We start from the raw sequence: 18,517 nt of genomic DNA, 5'->3' as shown, positions 1-18,517 counted from the left end.
AAACAGACCAAACAAAACAGTCAGGATAGATAGAAACTATGAGATGGAGGGCTGGATGAACACAGCAGGCCAAGCAGCATCATTGCAGCCTAGGCCCAAAACGTCAGCTTTCCTGCTCCTCTGATGCTGCTTGGCCTGCTGTGTTCATCCAGCTCCACACCTTGTTATCTTGGATTCTCCAGCATCTGCAGTTCTTACTATCTCTAGATAGAAACTATGATTGTTTAGACTTTTCCTGGGAATAATTGTTATTCCTCTATACACCCCAGGCCTTCAGTGACTACATCATTGCTGAACATCAGAAGATTCAAAATCAGAACAGAAGTAGGCCATTTGGCCCCAGAGCCTGCTGCGCACTCAATAAATTCACAGTTGATCTGATGTGAACTCTTCCCCTGCTACCGCTCCATGACCCTCAACACCCTCATGAATCAAACTCAGCGGTGGTTATACTTCAGTGACCAGCCTTCACTGCTTGCTAGGAGAGAGAACAAACTCTGATGACCTTCTGCTGAATTCTCCACTTCGGACTTGGTATTGATCAAAAGCACAAGTGGCCTAGTCATTACAAACACCGCAGCTACTAGAGTAGGTCAGGGGCTGAGTAACACAAGTGCTGACCAAACGCCCCCCCCTAAGCTTGATTGGGCATACCACGAGCCACACACTCATGGGCCCCTTTAAGTTACCACATGTGCATGAACATGCAATACATTTTAAACAGTGCCCACCTTTAAAGCACCCACACACCCCAAAGAGAATGAGAGAATATTGCTCCTGTCTCCCCAAAGCCTTGTGACAATCCACAAGGCACAAGTCAGGAGTGTGATGGAATACTCCCCACTTGCCTGGATGAGCGCAGACCCAATGACACTCTGGATCCCTCTGCGTCATCATCCATCTCTGTCCCCACCTCATCCTAAACCTTAATCGCTGTTTCTGTCACCCCTAGACTTGATTGTCCTAAAGGCCTCGTCCTCCTTGAATTTCAACCTGCTCACAACTTCACATCAAAAGCTGAGTTGTGTAGATGCTGGGGGTGTGAAATAAGAAAGCGTGCTGGTGAAAATCTTCATGTCTGGCCGTATCCATGGAGAGAGAAACAGAGTTAATGTTGTGTCTGGTGTGACTCTTCTTCATGGCTCTGGGTTCCAAAGAACTCAAATCGAATTTGAAACATTAGCTGTTTCTCTCTGCACACATGTTACTGGACCTGAGATAGTAGGAACTGCAGATGCTGGAGAATCTGAGATAACAAGGTGTGGAGCTGGATGGACACAGCAGGTCAGGCAGCATCATAGGAGCAGGAGAGCTGACATTTCGGGCCTAGACCATCCTTTAGAAATTCTGGAGAGGAGTCTAGGCCTGAAACTTCAGCCTTCCTGCTCCTCTGATGCTGCTTGGCCTGCTGTGTTCATCCAGCTCCACACCTTGTCATCTGCTACTGAACCTTAGGGTTTCTCCAGTGCTTCCTGTTTTAAAACATCAGCTGCCCATGCCCCAGTTGTCAATCAGCTCAGGCTCTGGGCCCATCCATACAGGCTTCCTGTTGAATTAGATTAAATCCTCTTCTTAAAAGATGCTTGACGCTTTGTCTTTCTTTTGTGCCACCCTGGGTCTTCTGGTCTTCTAACCTTCGCCTCTGTCTATGTGCCCTTTTCCACATCACAAACTGGTTGACAAAGAATCCAGCTATCATGAGGTGCTCTCATCTTAAAGCTCAATCTGACTCCTAACTCTCCCAGCTCTGCTTGGTGGTCATTCTGTTTCTCCTGTTTTTTTTATTTGTTTCTCCACCCTCCGTAAAGCCTTGTTGGATGTTTTGGCCATTAAGGGCAGGGTCCACATGTATCCTGTAACTGGGAAAGACCTCATTAGGAATGCAGCTTCTCACTGGGGAGCAGTGAGTGACATTTCCCAGAAGAAGATTTTTTCCAGAGCCATCCCTATAAGAATGAGGTGAGGCGATTCATTTTGGAAGGGCAAGCTTGAAAGCAGAATGCAGGGTTAGTGGAAAGATTCTTGACAGTGTGGAGGTGCAGAGGGATCTCGGGTTTCATGTTGACAGTTTCCTGAAAGCCACCACCCAGGTGGATAGAGTTGTTAAGAAGGCGTGTGGTGTGTGAGCTTTCATTAATAGAGGGATTGAGTTCAAGAGCCATGAAGTTATGCTCCAGCTATACAAAAGCCTGGTTCGGCCACATCTGGAGTATTGTGTCCAGTTCTGATCACCTCATTACAGGAAAGATGTGGAGGTGTTGGAAAAGGTGAGAGGAGATTCACCAGGATGTTATCTGGAATGGAGTGAAGGTCTTATGAGGAAAGGTTGAAAGAGCTAGGGCTTTTCTTTTTAGAATGACGAAGGATGAGAGGTGACTTGATAGAGGTGTACAAAATGACCAGAGGTATAGATAGTGTAGACAGCCAGAGACTTTTTCCTAGGGTGGAGGTAGCTATTACGATGGGACATAGTTTTAAATGAGTGGAGGTAGATATAGGGGACTTGTCAGAGGTAGGTTCTTTACTCAGAGAATGGTCGGGGTGTGGTATGCATTGCTGGAGAGGGTAGTGGGGTCAGCCTCATTAGGGGCATTTAAGCAGCTATTAGATAGGCATATGGATGATAGTATAAGGTAGGGGTGGAGGTTAGATAGACCTTAGGTTTAGGGCAAAAGCTTGGCACAACATCGGGTGCCGAAGGGCCTGTACGGTGCTGCACAATTCTATGTTCTAGAATGGAATGTGAAACAGTGCGATAACTCTCACTGCTGCAGGATTGTAAAGTCCACCAAGCAGGAACGAATATGGCTGAAGGCACAAATCTGTGAAGCCGTGCATTCAGATGAGCCATGCTATAATGAAATGGTGGACTCAGCTCAAAGGACCCTTTATCCTACGCTCCAGTTCCCGTGCTCCTTCCTATTCCTGCCACTTCTCTAGTCAAACTTTCCTATTAATCCCAGGGCCAAACTTCCACTGAATCCACTTACTGTTACTTCCATATCGTGAAGATCAGAGCATATAAAAGGGGTAATTTGTTCTATCTCACTGATGTATAGAAACCATTACACAACACCCTACCACTTTTTGAACCAGAGAATCATCAACATTTACAGCACGTAAGGTCATTCAGCCCATCATGTTTATGATCGCCAACAAGAAGCATCCAGCCCAAGCCCACTTAACTCAACTCATTGTCTGTAGCCTTGTAGGTTATGGCACTTCAAGTGAATATCCAAGGATATTTTAAAATGTTTAGAGTTTCCTGCCTCCACCACCCTTTTAGGCTCCTCTACTCTACACAGCCCTGACAAGTTCAAGGAAGACCCTCCAATAATTCCAATTCTTAACTCCATTTCTCACTAACGTAAACTTAGTTCCACATGTGGAGAGATCGTGTTCATAGCTAACCCACAGGGTAGGATCCAGAACTCGTCTTGTGAGGAGAATCTAGAATTCCCCTAGATAGGGTACACGTGTCTGTGTGTGTGTGTGTGTGTGTGTGTGTGTGTGTGTGTGTGTGTGTTTGTGTGTGTGAGTGTGTGTGTGGACGTGTGTTTTGGGAGGAATCTAGAACTCTCCTAAAGAGAGTCTGCGTGCATACATGTTTTGGGAGGATATGTAGAAATCCCCAAAAGTGTGCATATGCATGTGCACTTGTGTGTTGGGGGAGTTATCCAGAACTCCCTCAGAGAGAGTCTATGTGTACACGAGTGTGTGTTGGAGGGATGGATCTGGAACTCCCCGAGAATGACTGAGTGCATGTATGGAAGAATCTACAACTCCCCGGAAGGAGTCGGGGAGTCTAGGGCTTCCCTGGTTTCGGATAGGGTGCTGGTGGAAATCCTGGAGGTTATCTAAAAGCAGGGGGGCACATCTTAAATATGGCATTTTCCACTTAAGCGGGAAATAGGAGTGACTTCCTTACATCTTTGGAATTCTCTTGCCATTGAGCAGTGGAGGTCGGGTCAGAATATATTCACGGCTGTGTTCAATGACTTCTTGTTCAACAAGACTGGAATAAGAAAGTGGAATTACGGTCACATCAAAGCAGCCATCTTCTGAGGAAGGGTCACTGGACCTGAAACGTTAACTCTGACTTCTCTCCACAGATGCTGCCAGACCTGCTGAGCTTTTCGAGCAATTTCTACTACTGTTTCAAGTCAGCCATGGTTTTATGGGATAGCACAGTGTCCTCAAGGGGCTGAATAACCTACTTCTTTTCTACTTCTCCTTCTTATGTAATGTATCAACTATCTATTTAAGGAAACTCAGGCAATGTGCCTCAGAATTCTGTTAAATCCCATTTTAGGAATGACTGCCTTCCATTAGCTGGATATGTCGCTCTACAATTCACTCCTAGTTGGTAATGATAGAAGACCGGGTAGACCTCCAGCTTTGATATGCATGTTTCTAGTCTCTATATGAGGAAAGGAATACAGAGGCATTGAAGGAGATTCATAAAAACATTCTTTAGGTTGGCATCAGAAATTAGAGTACCAGGAAATAGAGTTTTTTTTCTCTATTAAGAAGAATTTGTGGGTGATCTTTATGACAATGAAAGGAATTGTAGTAGGTTGGACAGAGAGAACACATTTCTACCAATAGAGGAGGAGACCAGAACCATAGAAAGGCACAAGTTGGCCAAAATATATCCAGTTGGTAATTCAGGATAAAGGTTCTTACATTGAGAGTGGTCACTATGTGCAAGTCATCACTACAAGGAGTGTTTGAAGTGGATACTGTTGATGTATTTAATGGGGGTGGCGTAAGGAGCAAAAGATGTTGACAGAATGAGATCAAGAGGGATGCAGGAGGAGGATCAAATGGATCATAAGCACCAGTATGGGTGAGATGGGCCAAATGGCCTACTGACATACTGTATGTTCAACGCAGAGGTGTAATTCTGTGTACAAAGGTACAGTTAAGTCTCTCACAATGAAAGGAATTGCAGCCATTACTCACTGGCACGTGCCCATTCTGTTCTCAAACTGGCACCTTGTCCTGGACATAGACCGAACCCGGAATTGAGATTTTATTGTTTCTATCTTTCTCCTTGCCCAGAGAGTAAGGAAGAGATGGGCTTCTGTCTGCTCACCATTACTGGGGATTCCAAGAGGTTTTCAATGGCTGGGAGCATTTTGTTGTTTTCCTGTGTTTGTTTTCGTCCTAACTTGGATAGGCAGTGGATTTACACAAAGGGGATAGCCCTGCAAGCCCATCACGGAAGGGCAAACTAATGGAAGACTAATGGCACAGCTCTTTCAAAGTGATGGGCAGAGCTGCTGCTTTCCATGCTGAGAGATACTTTCAAAATGCAGTGTTTGGCCAAGCGACTGAAATCAGAGTTTTACACAGTGAGTCAGAGTCACTGGACTGACAGCAGGTATGGAGGAGAGATTGACTATATTGGACCTGTACTCATTAAAATATCAAAGAATGTGAGGTGATTTTATTGAAACATACAAGATTCCTAGGGGACTTGACAGGGTAGATATGGAAAGATTATTTCCCTTGTGGAACAGTCTAGGACCAAAAGGGTACAATCTCAGAATAAGGAATTGCACATTTAAGACAGAGATGAGGAAGAATTTCTTCTGAGGGCAGTGAATCTATAGAATTCTTTACCTCAGAGGACTGTCAAGGTTGCGTAGTTAAGGATATACAAGACTGAGATAGACAGACTGATTTTTAATCAGTAAAAGGGAATCAAACGCTATGGGGGAAAGGGTGGGAAAGTAGGGTTGAGGATTATCAGGTCACCCGTGATCTCATTGAATGGTGGAGCAGTCTCAATGGGCTGATTAACCCACTTCTCAACATTTAAAGGCTTTAGATCCTGGATTCCTACACGAATGGCAGAAGAAATATTTGTATTCACCCTGCAGTATGTATTACATAGAACATAGAACATAGAACGTTACAGCACGGCACAGGCCCTTCGGCCCTCGATGTTGTGCCGGCCTGTCATACCGATCTCAAGCCCATCTAACCTAAACTATTCCATGTACGTCCATATGCTTATCCAATGACACCTTAAATGTACCTAAAGTTGGCGAATCTACTACCGTTGCAGGCAAAGCGTTCCATTCCCCTACTACTCTCTGAGTAAAGGAACTACCTCTGACATCTGTCCTATATCTTTCACCCCTCAATTTAAAGCTATGCACCCTCGTGCTTGCCGTCACCATCCTAGGAAAAAGGCTCTTCCTATCCACCCTATCTCACCCTCTGATTATCTTATATGTTTAAATTAAGTCACCTCTCAACCTTCTTCTCTCTAATGAAAACAGCCTCAAGTCCCTCAGCCTTTCCTCGTAAGACCTTCCCTCCATACCAGGCAACATCCTAGTAAATCTCCTCTGCACCCTTTCCAAAGCTTCCACATCCTTCTTATAATGCGGTGACCAGAACTGTACACAATACTCCAAGTGTGGCCGCACCAGAGTTTTGTACAGCTGCGGCATAACCTCTTGGTTCCGGAACTCAATCCCTCTATTAATAAAAGCTAAAACACTCTATGCCTTCTTAACAGCCCTGTCAACCTGGGTGGCAACTTTCAAGGATCTGTGTACATTGACACCGAGATCTCTCTGCCCACCTACACTACTAAGAATCTTACCATTAGCCCAGTACTTTGCCTTCTGGTTACTCCTACCAAAGTGCATCACCTCACACTTGTCTGCATTAAACTCCATTTGCCACCTCTCAGCCCAGCTCTGCAGCTTATCTATGTCTCTCTGCAACCTACAGCATCCTTCGTCACTATCCACAACTCCACCGACCTTAGTGACGTCTGCAAATTTACTAACCCATCCTTCTACGCCCTCATCCAGGTCATTTATAAAAATGACAAAACAGCAGTGGACCCAACACCGACCCTTGAGGTACACCACTAGTAACTAGTCTCCAGGATGAACATTTCCCATCAACTACCACCCTCTGTCTTCTTTCAGCAAGCCAATTTCCGATCCAAACTGCTATATCTCCCACAATTCCATTCCTCCGCATTTTGTACAATAGCCTATTGTGGGGAACCTTATCGAACGCCTTGCTGAAGTCCATATACACCACATCAACCGGTTTACTCTCATCTACCTGTTTGGTCACCTTCTCAAAGAACTCAATAAGCTTTGTGAGGCACGACCTTCCCTTCACAAAACCGTGCTGACTATCCCTAGTCAATTTATTCTTTTCTAGATGATTATAAATCCTATCCCTTATAACCTTTTCCAACACTTTACCAACAACTGGGGTAAGGCTCACAGGTCTATAATTACCAGGGTTGTCTCTACTCCCCTTCTTGAACAGGGGAACCACATTTGCTTTCCTCCAATTGTCTGGCACTATTCCTGCAGACAATGACGAGTTAAAGATCAATGCCAAAGGCTCGGCAATCTCCTCCCTGGCTTCCCAGAGGATCCGAGGATAAATCCCATCCGGCCCAGGGGACTTATCTATCTTCACCCTCTGAAGGATTTCTAATACTTCTTCCTTGTGAACCTCAATCCCACCTAGTCTAGTAGCCTGTATCTCAGTATTCTCCTCGACAACATTGTCGTTTTCTAGAGTGGATACTGTTGAAAAATATTCATTTAGCGCTTCCCCTATCTCTTCTGACTCCACACACAACTTCCCACTACTATCCTTGATTGGGCCTAATCTTACTTTCGTCATTCTTTTATTCCTTAAATACCTATAGAAAGCCATAGGGTTTACCCTGATCCTATCCTCCAACAACTTCTCATGTCTCCTCCTGGCTCTTCTGAGCTCTCTCTTTAGGTTTTTCCTGGCTACCTCGTAGCCCTCAAGTGCCCTAACTGAGCCTTCACATCTCATCCTAACATAAGCATTCTTCTTCCTCTTGACCAGAGATTCCACCTCCTTCGTAAACCACGGCTCCCGCGCTCTACAGCTTCCTCCCTGTCTGACAGGTACATGCTTATCTAGGACACACAGGAGCTTTTCCTTGAATAAGTTCCACATTTCTAATGTGCCCATCCCCTGCAGTTCCCTTCCCCATCCTATGCTCCCTAAATCCTGCCTAATCTCATCGTAATTGCCTTTCCCCCAGCTATAATTCTTGCCCAGTGGTATACACCTATCCCTTTCCATCACTAAAGTAAACATAACAGAATTGTGATCGCTATCACCAAAGTGCTCACCTACTTCCAAATCTAACATTGGCCGGGCTTATTACCCAGTACCAAATCTAATGTGGCTTCGCCCCTTGTTGGTCTATCTACATACTGTGTCAGGAATCCCTCCTGCACACACTGGACAAAAACTGACCCATCTATAGTACTCGAACTACAGTGTTCCCAGTCAATATTTGGAAAGTTGAAGTCCCCCATGACAACTACCCTGTCTCTCTCACTCCTATCGAGAATCATCTTTGCTATCCTTTCCTCTACATCTCTGGAACTATTCGGAGGCCTATAGAAAACTCCCAACAGGGTGACCTCTCCTTTCCTGTTTCTAACCTCAGCCCATACTACCTCAGTTGACGAGTCCCCAAACATCCTTTCTGCAACTGTATGTCCTTGACCAACAATGCCACACCTCCGCCCCTTTTACCATCTTCTCTGTTCTTACTGAAACATCTAAATCGCGGAACATGCAACAACCATTCCTGTCCCTGCTCTATCCATGTCTCCAAAATGGCCACAACATCGAAGTCCCAGGTACTAACCCATGCTGCAAGTATTGGACACGTGCAGTCATGTGTGTGCAGTGGGTTCACATTTGTGATATAACCATGTATGAAAAAAAACTGAACATTTTCTCTCATTTGAGAGTTGTTCAGTTCTGCCACAGAACAAGCTATTAACATGCCATTGTTTTGTCTAATAGTCGAAGGCTTTAGTAATGAAGAAATATTTATTTACTTGTGGCACAATTTATTACATACTATGCCGTCATGGCTCCAGAACGTCATTGGAAGATAGGCCAGAGAGTTCATAGGGGGACGGCTGGAGAAGTCGGTATGGTGTTATAAATAGGAAGGAGATGGAGAATTCCGGGGGGGGGCATTGAAGGACAGAATGGGTATTGGGGGATGTTTAATGGTGAAATAGGGAATTATAGGAACGTTGAGTGGGAGTTATGGAGATATCGGCAATTAGTGGAGTCGTTGATGGGTTGGGGAGCGACATCATAGTGGCTGGAGGGATTGAGCCAAAATTGACAGAGGAGCGGAATTGGACTGTGGAAGAGACATTGCAAAATCTACAAGATTGTACAGGATAAAGTGAAGTCAAAGAAGGCTATTCCGGCCTAATAACCTCAACGACCACCTCTAAAACAGATCAATTGGTCACATATGATCTTGCTACAGATAGTGCCTTTCTGTACCAACACGTTTATGTGTACAAATTGACAGTGACAGGCCTTTAAAACAAGTAGATGGAAAATATTCAAACTGGTGCTCAGTTCCGAGTGGTGTACCACAAGGATCTGTCCTGGGTCCTCTTCTATTTGTGATTTTTGTTAATGATTTGGATGAAGGAGTGGAAGGGTGGATTAGTAAGTTTGCTGATGAAGGTGCGTTGAGTTGTGGATAGTGCAGAGGGCGGTTCTAGGTTACAAAGGGACATTGATAGGATGCGGCAGGGATGGGCTGAGAAGTGGCAGATGGAGTTTAACCCTGAAAAGTGTGAGGTGATTCATTTTGGAAGGACAAATTTGAAAGGAGAATACAGGGTTAACGGAAAGATTCTTGGCAGTGTGGAGGTGCAGAGGGATCTCGGGTTTCATGTTCACAGTTTCCTGAAAGCTACCACCCAGGTGGATAGAGTTGTTAAGAAGGTGTGTGAGCTTTCATTAATAGAGGGATTAAGTTCAAGGGCCCTGAAGTTATGCTCCAGCTATACAAAAGCCTGGTTCGGCCACATCTGGAGTATTGTGTCCAGTTCTGGTCACCTCATTACAGGAAAGATGTGGAAGCATTGGAAAAGGTGCAGAGGAGCATCACCAGGATGTTGCCTGGAAAGGAGGGAAGGTCTTATGAGGAAAGGTTGAGTGAGCTAGGACTTTTCTCTTTAGAACGACGAAGGTTGAGAGGTGACTTGATAGAGGTGTACAAAATGATCAGAGGTATAGATAGAGTGGACAGCCAGAGACTTTTCACTAGGGTGTAAGTAGCTATTATGAGGGGTCATAGTTTTAAAGCGAGTGGAGGTAGATATAGGGGAGATGTCAGAGGTAGGTTCTTTACTCAGAGAGTGATCAGGGAGTGGAATGCATTGCCGGAGAGGGTAGTGGAGTCAGCCTCATTAGGGGCATTTAAGCGGCTATTCGATAGGCATATGGATGATAGTATAAGGTAGGGGTGGAGGTTAGACAGACCTTAGGTTTAGGGTAAAAGTTCGGCACAACATCGTGGGCCGAAGGGCCTGTATTGTGCTGTACTGTTCTAAAACAGACATCCCAATCTGACCTAGTCCCATTTGTCAACATTTGGCTGATATTCCTCTAAACCCTCTATTCATTTACCCATCCAGATGCCTTTTAAATGTTGTAATTATATCAGCTTCCACTACTTCCTCTGGAAGCTCCTTCCACCAGGCCAGGCGTCAGACCTCTCGGTGGAAGAGCACTTTGGTGACAGTGATCACAACTCCCTGACCTTTACTATAGCCATGGAGAGGGATAGGAGCACACTGTATGGGAAAGTATTTAATTGGGGGAGGGGGAATTACAATGCTATCAGGCAAGAACTACAGAGCATAAATTGGGAACAGATGTTCTCAGGGAAATGCACAACGGAAATATGGAGGTTGTTTAGGGAGCACTTGCTACAGATACTGGATAGGTTTATCCTACTGAAGCAGGGAAAGGATGGTAAGGTGAAGGAACCTTGGATGACAAGACATGCGGAATACCTAGTCAAGAGGAAGAAGGAAGCTTACTTAAGGTTGAGGAAACAAGAATCAGACAGGGCTCTAGAGGTCTACAATGTAGCCAGGAAGGAACTGAAGAATGGACTTAGGAGAGCTAGAAGGGACTGAGAGAAAACCTTGGTGGGTAGGATCAAGAAAAACCCCAAGGCTTTCTGTACTTATGTGAGGAACAAGAGGATGACCAGAGTGAGGGTAGGGCACTCAGGGATAGTGGAGGGAATTTGTGTGCAGAGTCAGAGGAGGTAGGGGAGGTCCTTAATGAACACTTTGCTTCAGTATTCACCAGTGAGAGGGACCTTGACATTTGTGAGCACAGCATGAAACAGGCTGATATGCTCGAAGAAGTTGATGTTAGGAAGGAGGATATGCTAGAAATTTTGCAAAACTCGAGGATTGATATACCCAAGATTACTACGGGAAGCGAGGGAAGAGGTTGCTGCCACTTTGGCACTGATCTTTGCATCCTCGCTGTCCACTGTAGTAGTACGAGAAGATTGGAGAGTGGCAAATGCCATTCCCTTGTTCAAGAAAGGGAATAGGGAAAATCCTGGAAATTACAGACTGGTCAGCCTTACTTCTGTGTTGGGCGAATTATTGGAGCGGATTCTGAGAGGTAGTGTTTACGATTATTTGGAAAAGCACAGTTTGATTAGAAATAGCATGGCTTTGTGAGGGGCAGGCCATGCCTCAAGTCTTATTTAATTCTTTGCCGATGTGACAAAACATATTGAAGATCAAGCAGTCGATGTGGTGTATATGGATTTTAGCAAGGCATTTGACAAGGTTCCCCATGGTAGGCTCATTCAGAAAGTAAGGAGGCATGGGATTCAGGGAAATTTAGCTGTCTGAATACAAAACTGGCTCTCCAATAGAAGACAGAGGGTATATGTAGATGGAAAGTGTTCATCCTGGAGCTCGGTGACCAGTGGTGTTCCGCAGGGATCTGTTCTGGGACCTCTGCTCTTTGTGATCTTTATAAATGACTTGGATGAGGAAGTGGAAGGGTGGGTTAGTAAGTTTGCCAATGACACGAAGGTTGGTGGAGTTGTGGACAGGATGGAGGGCTGTTGTGGTTTGCAATGGGACATTGACAGGATGCAGAGCTGAGCAAAGAAGTGGCGGATGGAATTCAAGCCGGAAAATTGTGAAGTCTTTCATTTTGGATGGTTGAATTTGAATTCACAATACAGGGTTAATGGCAGGATTCTTGGCAGTGTGGACTAACAGAAGGATGTTGGGGCTCACGTCCATAGATCCCCTCAAAGTTGCTACCCAAGTTGATAGGGTTGTGAAGAAGGTGTATTGGCTTTCATTGGCAGGGGAATAGAGTTTAAGAGCCGCGAGGTTATGCTGCAGCTCTATCAAACCTGCTTAGACCACACTTAGAATAATGTTTTCAGTTCTAGTCGCCTCAGCATAGGAAAGATGTGGAAACTTCAGAGAGGGTGCAGAGGAGATTTACCAGGATGCTGGAGGGCAGGTCTTATGAGGAAAGGTTGAGGGAGCTAGGGTTTTTCTCTTTGGAGCAAAGAAGGATGAGAGGTGACTTGATAGAGATGTACAAGATGATGAGAAGCAGAGATAGAGTGGATATCCAGAGACTTTTTTCCAGGATGGAAATGACTATTATGAGGGGGCATAATTTTAAGGTGATTGGAGGAAGGTATAGGGGAGATGTCAGAGGTAGGTTCATCACGCAGAGATTGGTGGGTGCGTGGAATACGCTGTCGGCGGAGGTAGTGGAGTGGATACATTAGGGATATTTTAAGCGACTCTTGGATAGGCACATGGAGGATAATAAAATGTCGGGTACGCAGGGTCGATTGATCTTAGAGTAGGATAATAGGTCAGCACAACATTGTGGGCCGTAGGGCCTGTAAAGTGCTGCACTGTTCTATGCTCTATGTTCACACATGCACCACCCTCTGCATGAAAAAGTAACCCGTCAGGTCCCTTTTAAATCTGTCCCCTCTCACCTTCGACCGATGATCCTCTAGATTTGGAACTCCCCCCGCCCCGAACCTGGGAATAAGACCTTGACTATTCACCCTATCCACACCCCTCATGGTTTTATAAACCTCTATAAGATCACCCCTCAGCCTCCGGGGAAAATAGCCCCAGCCTGTTCAGCCTCTCCCTGTAGCTCAAACCCTCCAACCCCGGCAACACTTTTGTGAATCTTTTCTGCATCCTCTCAAGTTTAACAACATCCTTCCTATCGAAGGGCGATCAGAATTCTACACAGTTTTCCCAAAAGTGGCCTAGCTTTTGTGCTCCTGAGATGCTGCTTGGCCTGCCGTGTTCATCCAGCTCCACATTTTGTTATCTTGGATTCTCCAGCATCTGCAGTTCCCATTATCTCTGACCAATGTACAGCTGCAACATCACATCCCAACTTCTATACTCCAAGTTCCGACCAATGAGGGCAACTGTGCCAAACGCCTTCCTCACCGCCCCATCTACCTGCGGCTCCACTTTCAAGGATCTTTTGAGGAACAATACAAACATTCTCCTTCACTTGATGATAGCCCATTGGTTGAAGGGGGTGGGATTCACTGCTACGCTGTGTAAACTTGATTTATTGTCTCAAACAAAGGTCACAGTAATGGCTTCACTGATGGTACATAAACTCCTGTGGTGAAGTAAGTGGGAATGGGGTGAAGACAGGGGCCTACGAGGCTGCGCTGAGGTGGGCCATACGTAGGGTCTGCACATGGGCAAGCCATGAGGGTACTTACTGAATCTGGACACAATTGATCAACACTAGAAATTACTCACTGGGAATATAGATCCCCTCTCTGCCTCTGCGACCGTGCCACCCTCCCCAAATTTCCAGCGTTTTGTCCTGCCCGGGTTGCTGTTTCTGGAGTACAAGCTCGACTAGACTTTCAATATCTTACTGAAGTGGTTGAGTCTAAATCCGTGTTAATACAGCAAGTCATTACCAAGGTGATCGGGATTAATTGATTGATTAATTAACTGGCTAGATGAAGAGTCGGCTTGAGGAAGGAACTCTAAGATTTAGAAGTTAATAAACCCTTCCAATGAAAGAAAGATATCTTGGCTTCTGATTCACTTGGAACAGAGTTGACAGCCTGGCAACAAATACCAGCAGGTTATATCCTGATGTGCTGTGATCCTGTATCTGGCTTCCGATCCCAGTCACTAGACCACGATAAAGAGTCCAGAAGCGATAAAAATAAACAGGTTTACAACAGTGTATATTTCTGTAGCATCTTTCACTTGGGAAAAAGCTCTTCACAGGAGCGCTCTCAACAGAAATCGGCACTGAGCCACATAAGAAGAATGAAGGCAGGTGACCAAACACATGGTTTAACAGGTAGGCAGTAAGAAATGACAGAGAAGTTTAGGGGAGGGAATGCCAAAGATTAGGGCACCAGGCTGCTGAGGTCACGGCCTGCACTAGTAGAATGGTTAAGAAAGGTTAAAGATATAAGACGAGGGACGCACCAACACTTGGACAGCTGATACAGAGGCACAAGGGGGGAATGTTCGGGTCCATGACCTTTTTGCAATAGTGGATTGTGGGCTGGAAACTGTGTGGAACATGCTGCGCTGTGTTTTTGACATGGAACATCCACTGTGAGCATCAAGAACGCAGAAATTCTACAATGGCACCACACAGGGGAGCGTGCTCCTGCTGAGTGGGGTTAAATTCGAGGGGTTTACCCTCGGAGCTGTGTGCTTGGGATTTTATTTATGAACTTGAAAAATGCTGCAATTGTATTAGGGCACCTCAGAGTGTGCCATGCTGAGTAGAGAAACGTTCAACTTTATTACACTTTCTGTAGTATTTTTGGAGAGACAGTAGCATGGGGTGATATGACTAGACTAGTAATCGAGAATCTATGGAGGTAGGTTTGAATCCCATCATGGCAGATGACGAAATTTGAATCCAATAAAATTCTGGATTAAGAATTGACCCTAATGGAAATCACGTAACCACTATTGATTCCTGTAAAAATCCATCTGATTTACTCATGGCCTTTAGGGAAGCAAATCTACCAGCCTTACCTGGTCTGGCCTGCATGTGACTCCAGACCCACAGCAATGTGGTTGACTCTTAGCTACCTCCCTGATCAATGACAGACAAGCAATAAATGCTGCCCTGGCACATCCCATGAATGAATTTTTAAAAAAATTCAAAATGGTTTGCAAGTTTTACAAATGAACTACCTTTTTGGTAAAAATGAGAAATGCTAGGTCTCAGAATTGGTGGAGTGCAGCAACCTTAGAGGATTGCAGAGCTGGACGAGACTGTGGTGATAGGGAGGGCAAGCCTGCAGAGGGATCTGAAAGCATAATAAAAAATTTAAAATCAAGGCATTGTTGGCTGGGATTCAATAGAGAATAATCAGAGGTGGTGATCAGTGGCTCAGTGGTTCGCACTGCTGCCTCCCAGCACCAGGGATCCAGGTTCAATTCCACCCTCAGGCGACTGTCTGTGTGCAGTTTGCACGTTCTCCCCGTGGCTGCGTGGGTTTCCTCCCACAGTCCAAAGATGTGCAGGCTCGGTGGATTGGCCATGGGAAATGCAGGGCTACAGGGATAGGGTAGGGAAGTGGGTCTGTGTGAGATGCTCTCCAGAGGGCTGGCATGGATTCAATGGGCCAAATAGCCTGCTTCCACACTGCAAGGATTCTATGATAAGTGGAAGTGTCTTGGTGTGAGTTAAGATGAGTGCAGAAAAATGTTTGGACATCATCCTGACTGATGGCTACTATTGAAACCTAGTCTGAATTCCCTTTTATTTAAAAGAGAAATATTTTCACAGTTTTACTTACATGCTACAGCTTTCAAAATTAGGTTGTTTTAATCACACTCAAATCAAATCTGCAGTAAGAAACACAACATTCTGTACTTTTGCAAACCAGCATTGGAAATATGTTGATAATCCAAGTCTACCAGCTGGAACTCTGCTCCCGCTGATGTCTGCTACCTCATTGTACAAGGATAATCTAACTGGGGATCTGCTCGCCCTGAATTGTTCTGCAAAGCTCAGGTCCTCAAGGAAACTTTATAAGTGGACTGTAAAATGCAGCTAAACAGCTTCAATTATTTCACAAACGTCCCATCCTTCTCCTCACATTTCCCCAGCTCAGGAGAAACCACTTTCACTGGAAAGTGACAGAACGTGGAACTTAACATCACGCGGGGAGTAATAGAGGTTGTTAACACAAATGCACTTAAGGGAAAGCCAGGAATGTGCATGACGGAGAAAGGATGCACTGCCAGGGTGGGATGAAGAGAGGTGGAGGGTAGCATAAACACCAGTATGAGCCAGTTGGGTCTATCCTCTATGTAGTTTATACTTACTTCCCTCCGACTGCACATCAATAGTCCATTTTATACTTTGCACACAATGAGATGTCACTATGTCAGCAGTCATCAAAGTTTGCGCCAGAACACATCATTTAATGTTAGGTACAGCATTAACCGCCACTCCCGATTTCAGTCCATCCCATCTTCCAAGATAATTGCTACTGAAAGCCAGCCTGAATAATGCATTTTCTCTTTATGAAAGCACCTTCTGCAGTACAAACTGAACACTGCAGCTTTTGAAGTTAGATCATTTTAATTGCCGTCAAATAAAAGCTGTAAGAAGAGAGATGGTGTTCCGGTGCATTCACAGAACAGGACTGGAAATAGCTAGGAAAATGCAGGATTCAATCAATCTCAAATTAAATTTGCAGGTTTGATTACAATTGCAATTTTTTTCTTAATTATGTTACAACAAATCTCAAATAAACAATCATAGCAATAACTCTCACGCCCATCATGCATGCCAAAAAATTATATAGATTTCACCCAAATATTTCTTACCTCCTCAGCCATAGTGCAAGGATGTTGACAGCTCACTGGCTTCCCAGTGATCTGCTAGATCTACTCAGTTTGTTTTTGAGCTCCCTGGGGTTAGGTTGAGCTGATGCCCACTCTTTTGTTTTCCAGCATCCTCCTTTGCCAGTGAGTCCCTCCTGAGGCCTAGGCACAGCCCACGTTCTCCAGTTTCTCCTGTAATGCAGTGCCTCCCCACTTATAAGACTCGCCTGCTCATTCCAGGACAGCCCCCACCCCTCACCACCATGAAAAATCCATCACTATTTGAGCTCCGTTGGTTGAACCTACAGTTAAATTGCAGCAGGGGTGGTCAGATTTCGCACTGCTGGGTGCGAGCGCATAGACAACTGTGGAACCAAACTCCATACGCTCACTCCTTTAAAGTAACACCCTTAAATTGTTTTAATTGCAAGCCCTGTGTCTGACAATATGCTGTTCATTCTCCTGTTTAAAAAGAAACATTTGTGCCACTTTTTAACAGTGGAATGCTGCAGGGGAGGGCTTTCAGACGGCACTGGAAGAAAAACGAGTAGTCAGCAGGACTAATATCGACAGCACTGCAGCTAATGCCAGTTCTCTCAAACCACCCCATAATCACGCACTAGCTGATAAACAAACACGTTGCTAGGTAACTTCAAACACCTACTTATTTCAGAGGTGCAGGTGTCTTCCACCAAAACATCTAGCAGAAAAATACCCTTACACCAATACAACAACTAATGTCAAGATGATGGGTGTGTTCCTTACACCCAACTTTGGATAGGCTCCCCGTTCTCATTTACAACTGCGACTGTTAGATAAGGGGCCAATGCAACTGGTAGATTTCCTTAAAGAAAGTCCAATATGAACACAGCCTGCAATTTCATGGCACCTATGCTTCTACAGAGCCATCGTGACCTAGTGCAGAATAAGACCATTTTTCCCACCTGCACAGCCCAGCATGTGTACCCCCCCTTGCCAAATCAATGCCCCCCCCTTTCCTTTCGAAAGTTACTCTTCAATCTGCTTCCACTGCACTTTTAGACACTGCATTTCAGATCACAGCAACTGACAACCATAAAAAATATTCTCATCTACCCTCTAGTTACTACTTATCTTAAATACCTCACTAGCAGTGTCCTGGGTGTTATCATTGACGAGGAGGACCAGATATATACATACTGCGGATACAAGAGCAGGTCAGAGGTTAAGGATCCTGCAGCAAATAATTCAGCTCCCATCTCCCCAGCACCTGTCCATCACCTTCCAGGCACAAGTCACAAGTGTGAGGGAATACTCCCCCCTGGGTGCAGCTCCAATAATACTTAAGAAGTTGCGCACCTTCCAGGGCGAAGCAGCCCACTTGTTTGGCACGACGACCACAAAAATGCAATCCCTCCGCTACCAATGAACAGTCGCAGCAGTGTGTACTGTCTACAAGATGCGCTGCAGAAGTTCACCAAAGACTCCTCAGGCAGCACCTTCCAAGCCCACAATCACCACCATCTAGAGGTACCAGGGCAGCAGTTACTTCCAACATCTGCAAGATTCCCCCCCACCTCCCCACTCCAAGCCCCTCACCACCCTGACTTGGAAATATATCGCTGGTCAATGGGTGAAAATTCCAGAAGTTTAAAAAAAATGTCCGTGGGATTTGCACGTCGCTGGCTGGGGCAGCATTTATTGTCCATCCTTAATTGCTGTGGGTCTGGAGTCACGTGTAGGTCAGACCAGGTAAGGCCAGCCGATTTCCCTCCTGAAAGAACATTCGTAGAACC

General features: G+C 45.2%; 1 protein-coding gene across 2 annotated transcripts in view; it reads right to left on the bottom strand.

Moving 5' to 3' along the window:
* The window catches only part of pip5kl1 (phosphatidylinositol-4-phosphate 5-kinase-like 1), a 65,035-nt gene extending 47,486 nt beyond the window's left edge, over positions 1 to 17,549 (bottom strand). The window contains exon 1 of one of the 2 annotated variants that reach the window (XM_059638249.1): positions 16,746 to 17,549. In XM_059638249.1, the coding sequence (XP_059494232.1) occupies positions 16,746 to 16,757 (12 nt within the window). In that variant the 5' untranslated portion in view covers positions 16,758 to 17,549. Of the gene's footprint in view, positions 1 to 16,238; positions 16,297 to 16,745 lie in introns of those variants that run through there. The other variant, XM_059638248.1, reaches the window with a different exon arrangement.
* Between the last annotated feature and the right edge of the window lie 968 nt (positions 17,550 to 18,517).

Source organism: Stegostoma tigrinum, chromosome 29 (genome assembly GCF_030684315.1).
Source record: "Stegostoma tigrinum isolate sSteTig4 chromosome 29, sSteTig4.hap1, whole genome shotgun sequence".
NCBI lineage: Eukaryota > Metazoa > Chordata > Chondrichthyes > Orectolobiformes > Stegostomatidae > Stegostoma > Stegostoma tigrinum.
The sequence above is the reverse complement of the archived record's forward strand: the minus strand, read 5'-3'. Positions and strand labels throughout refer to the sequence as shown.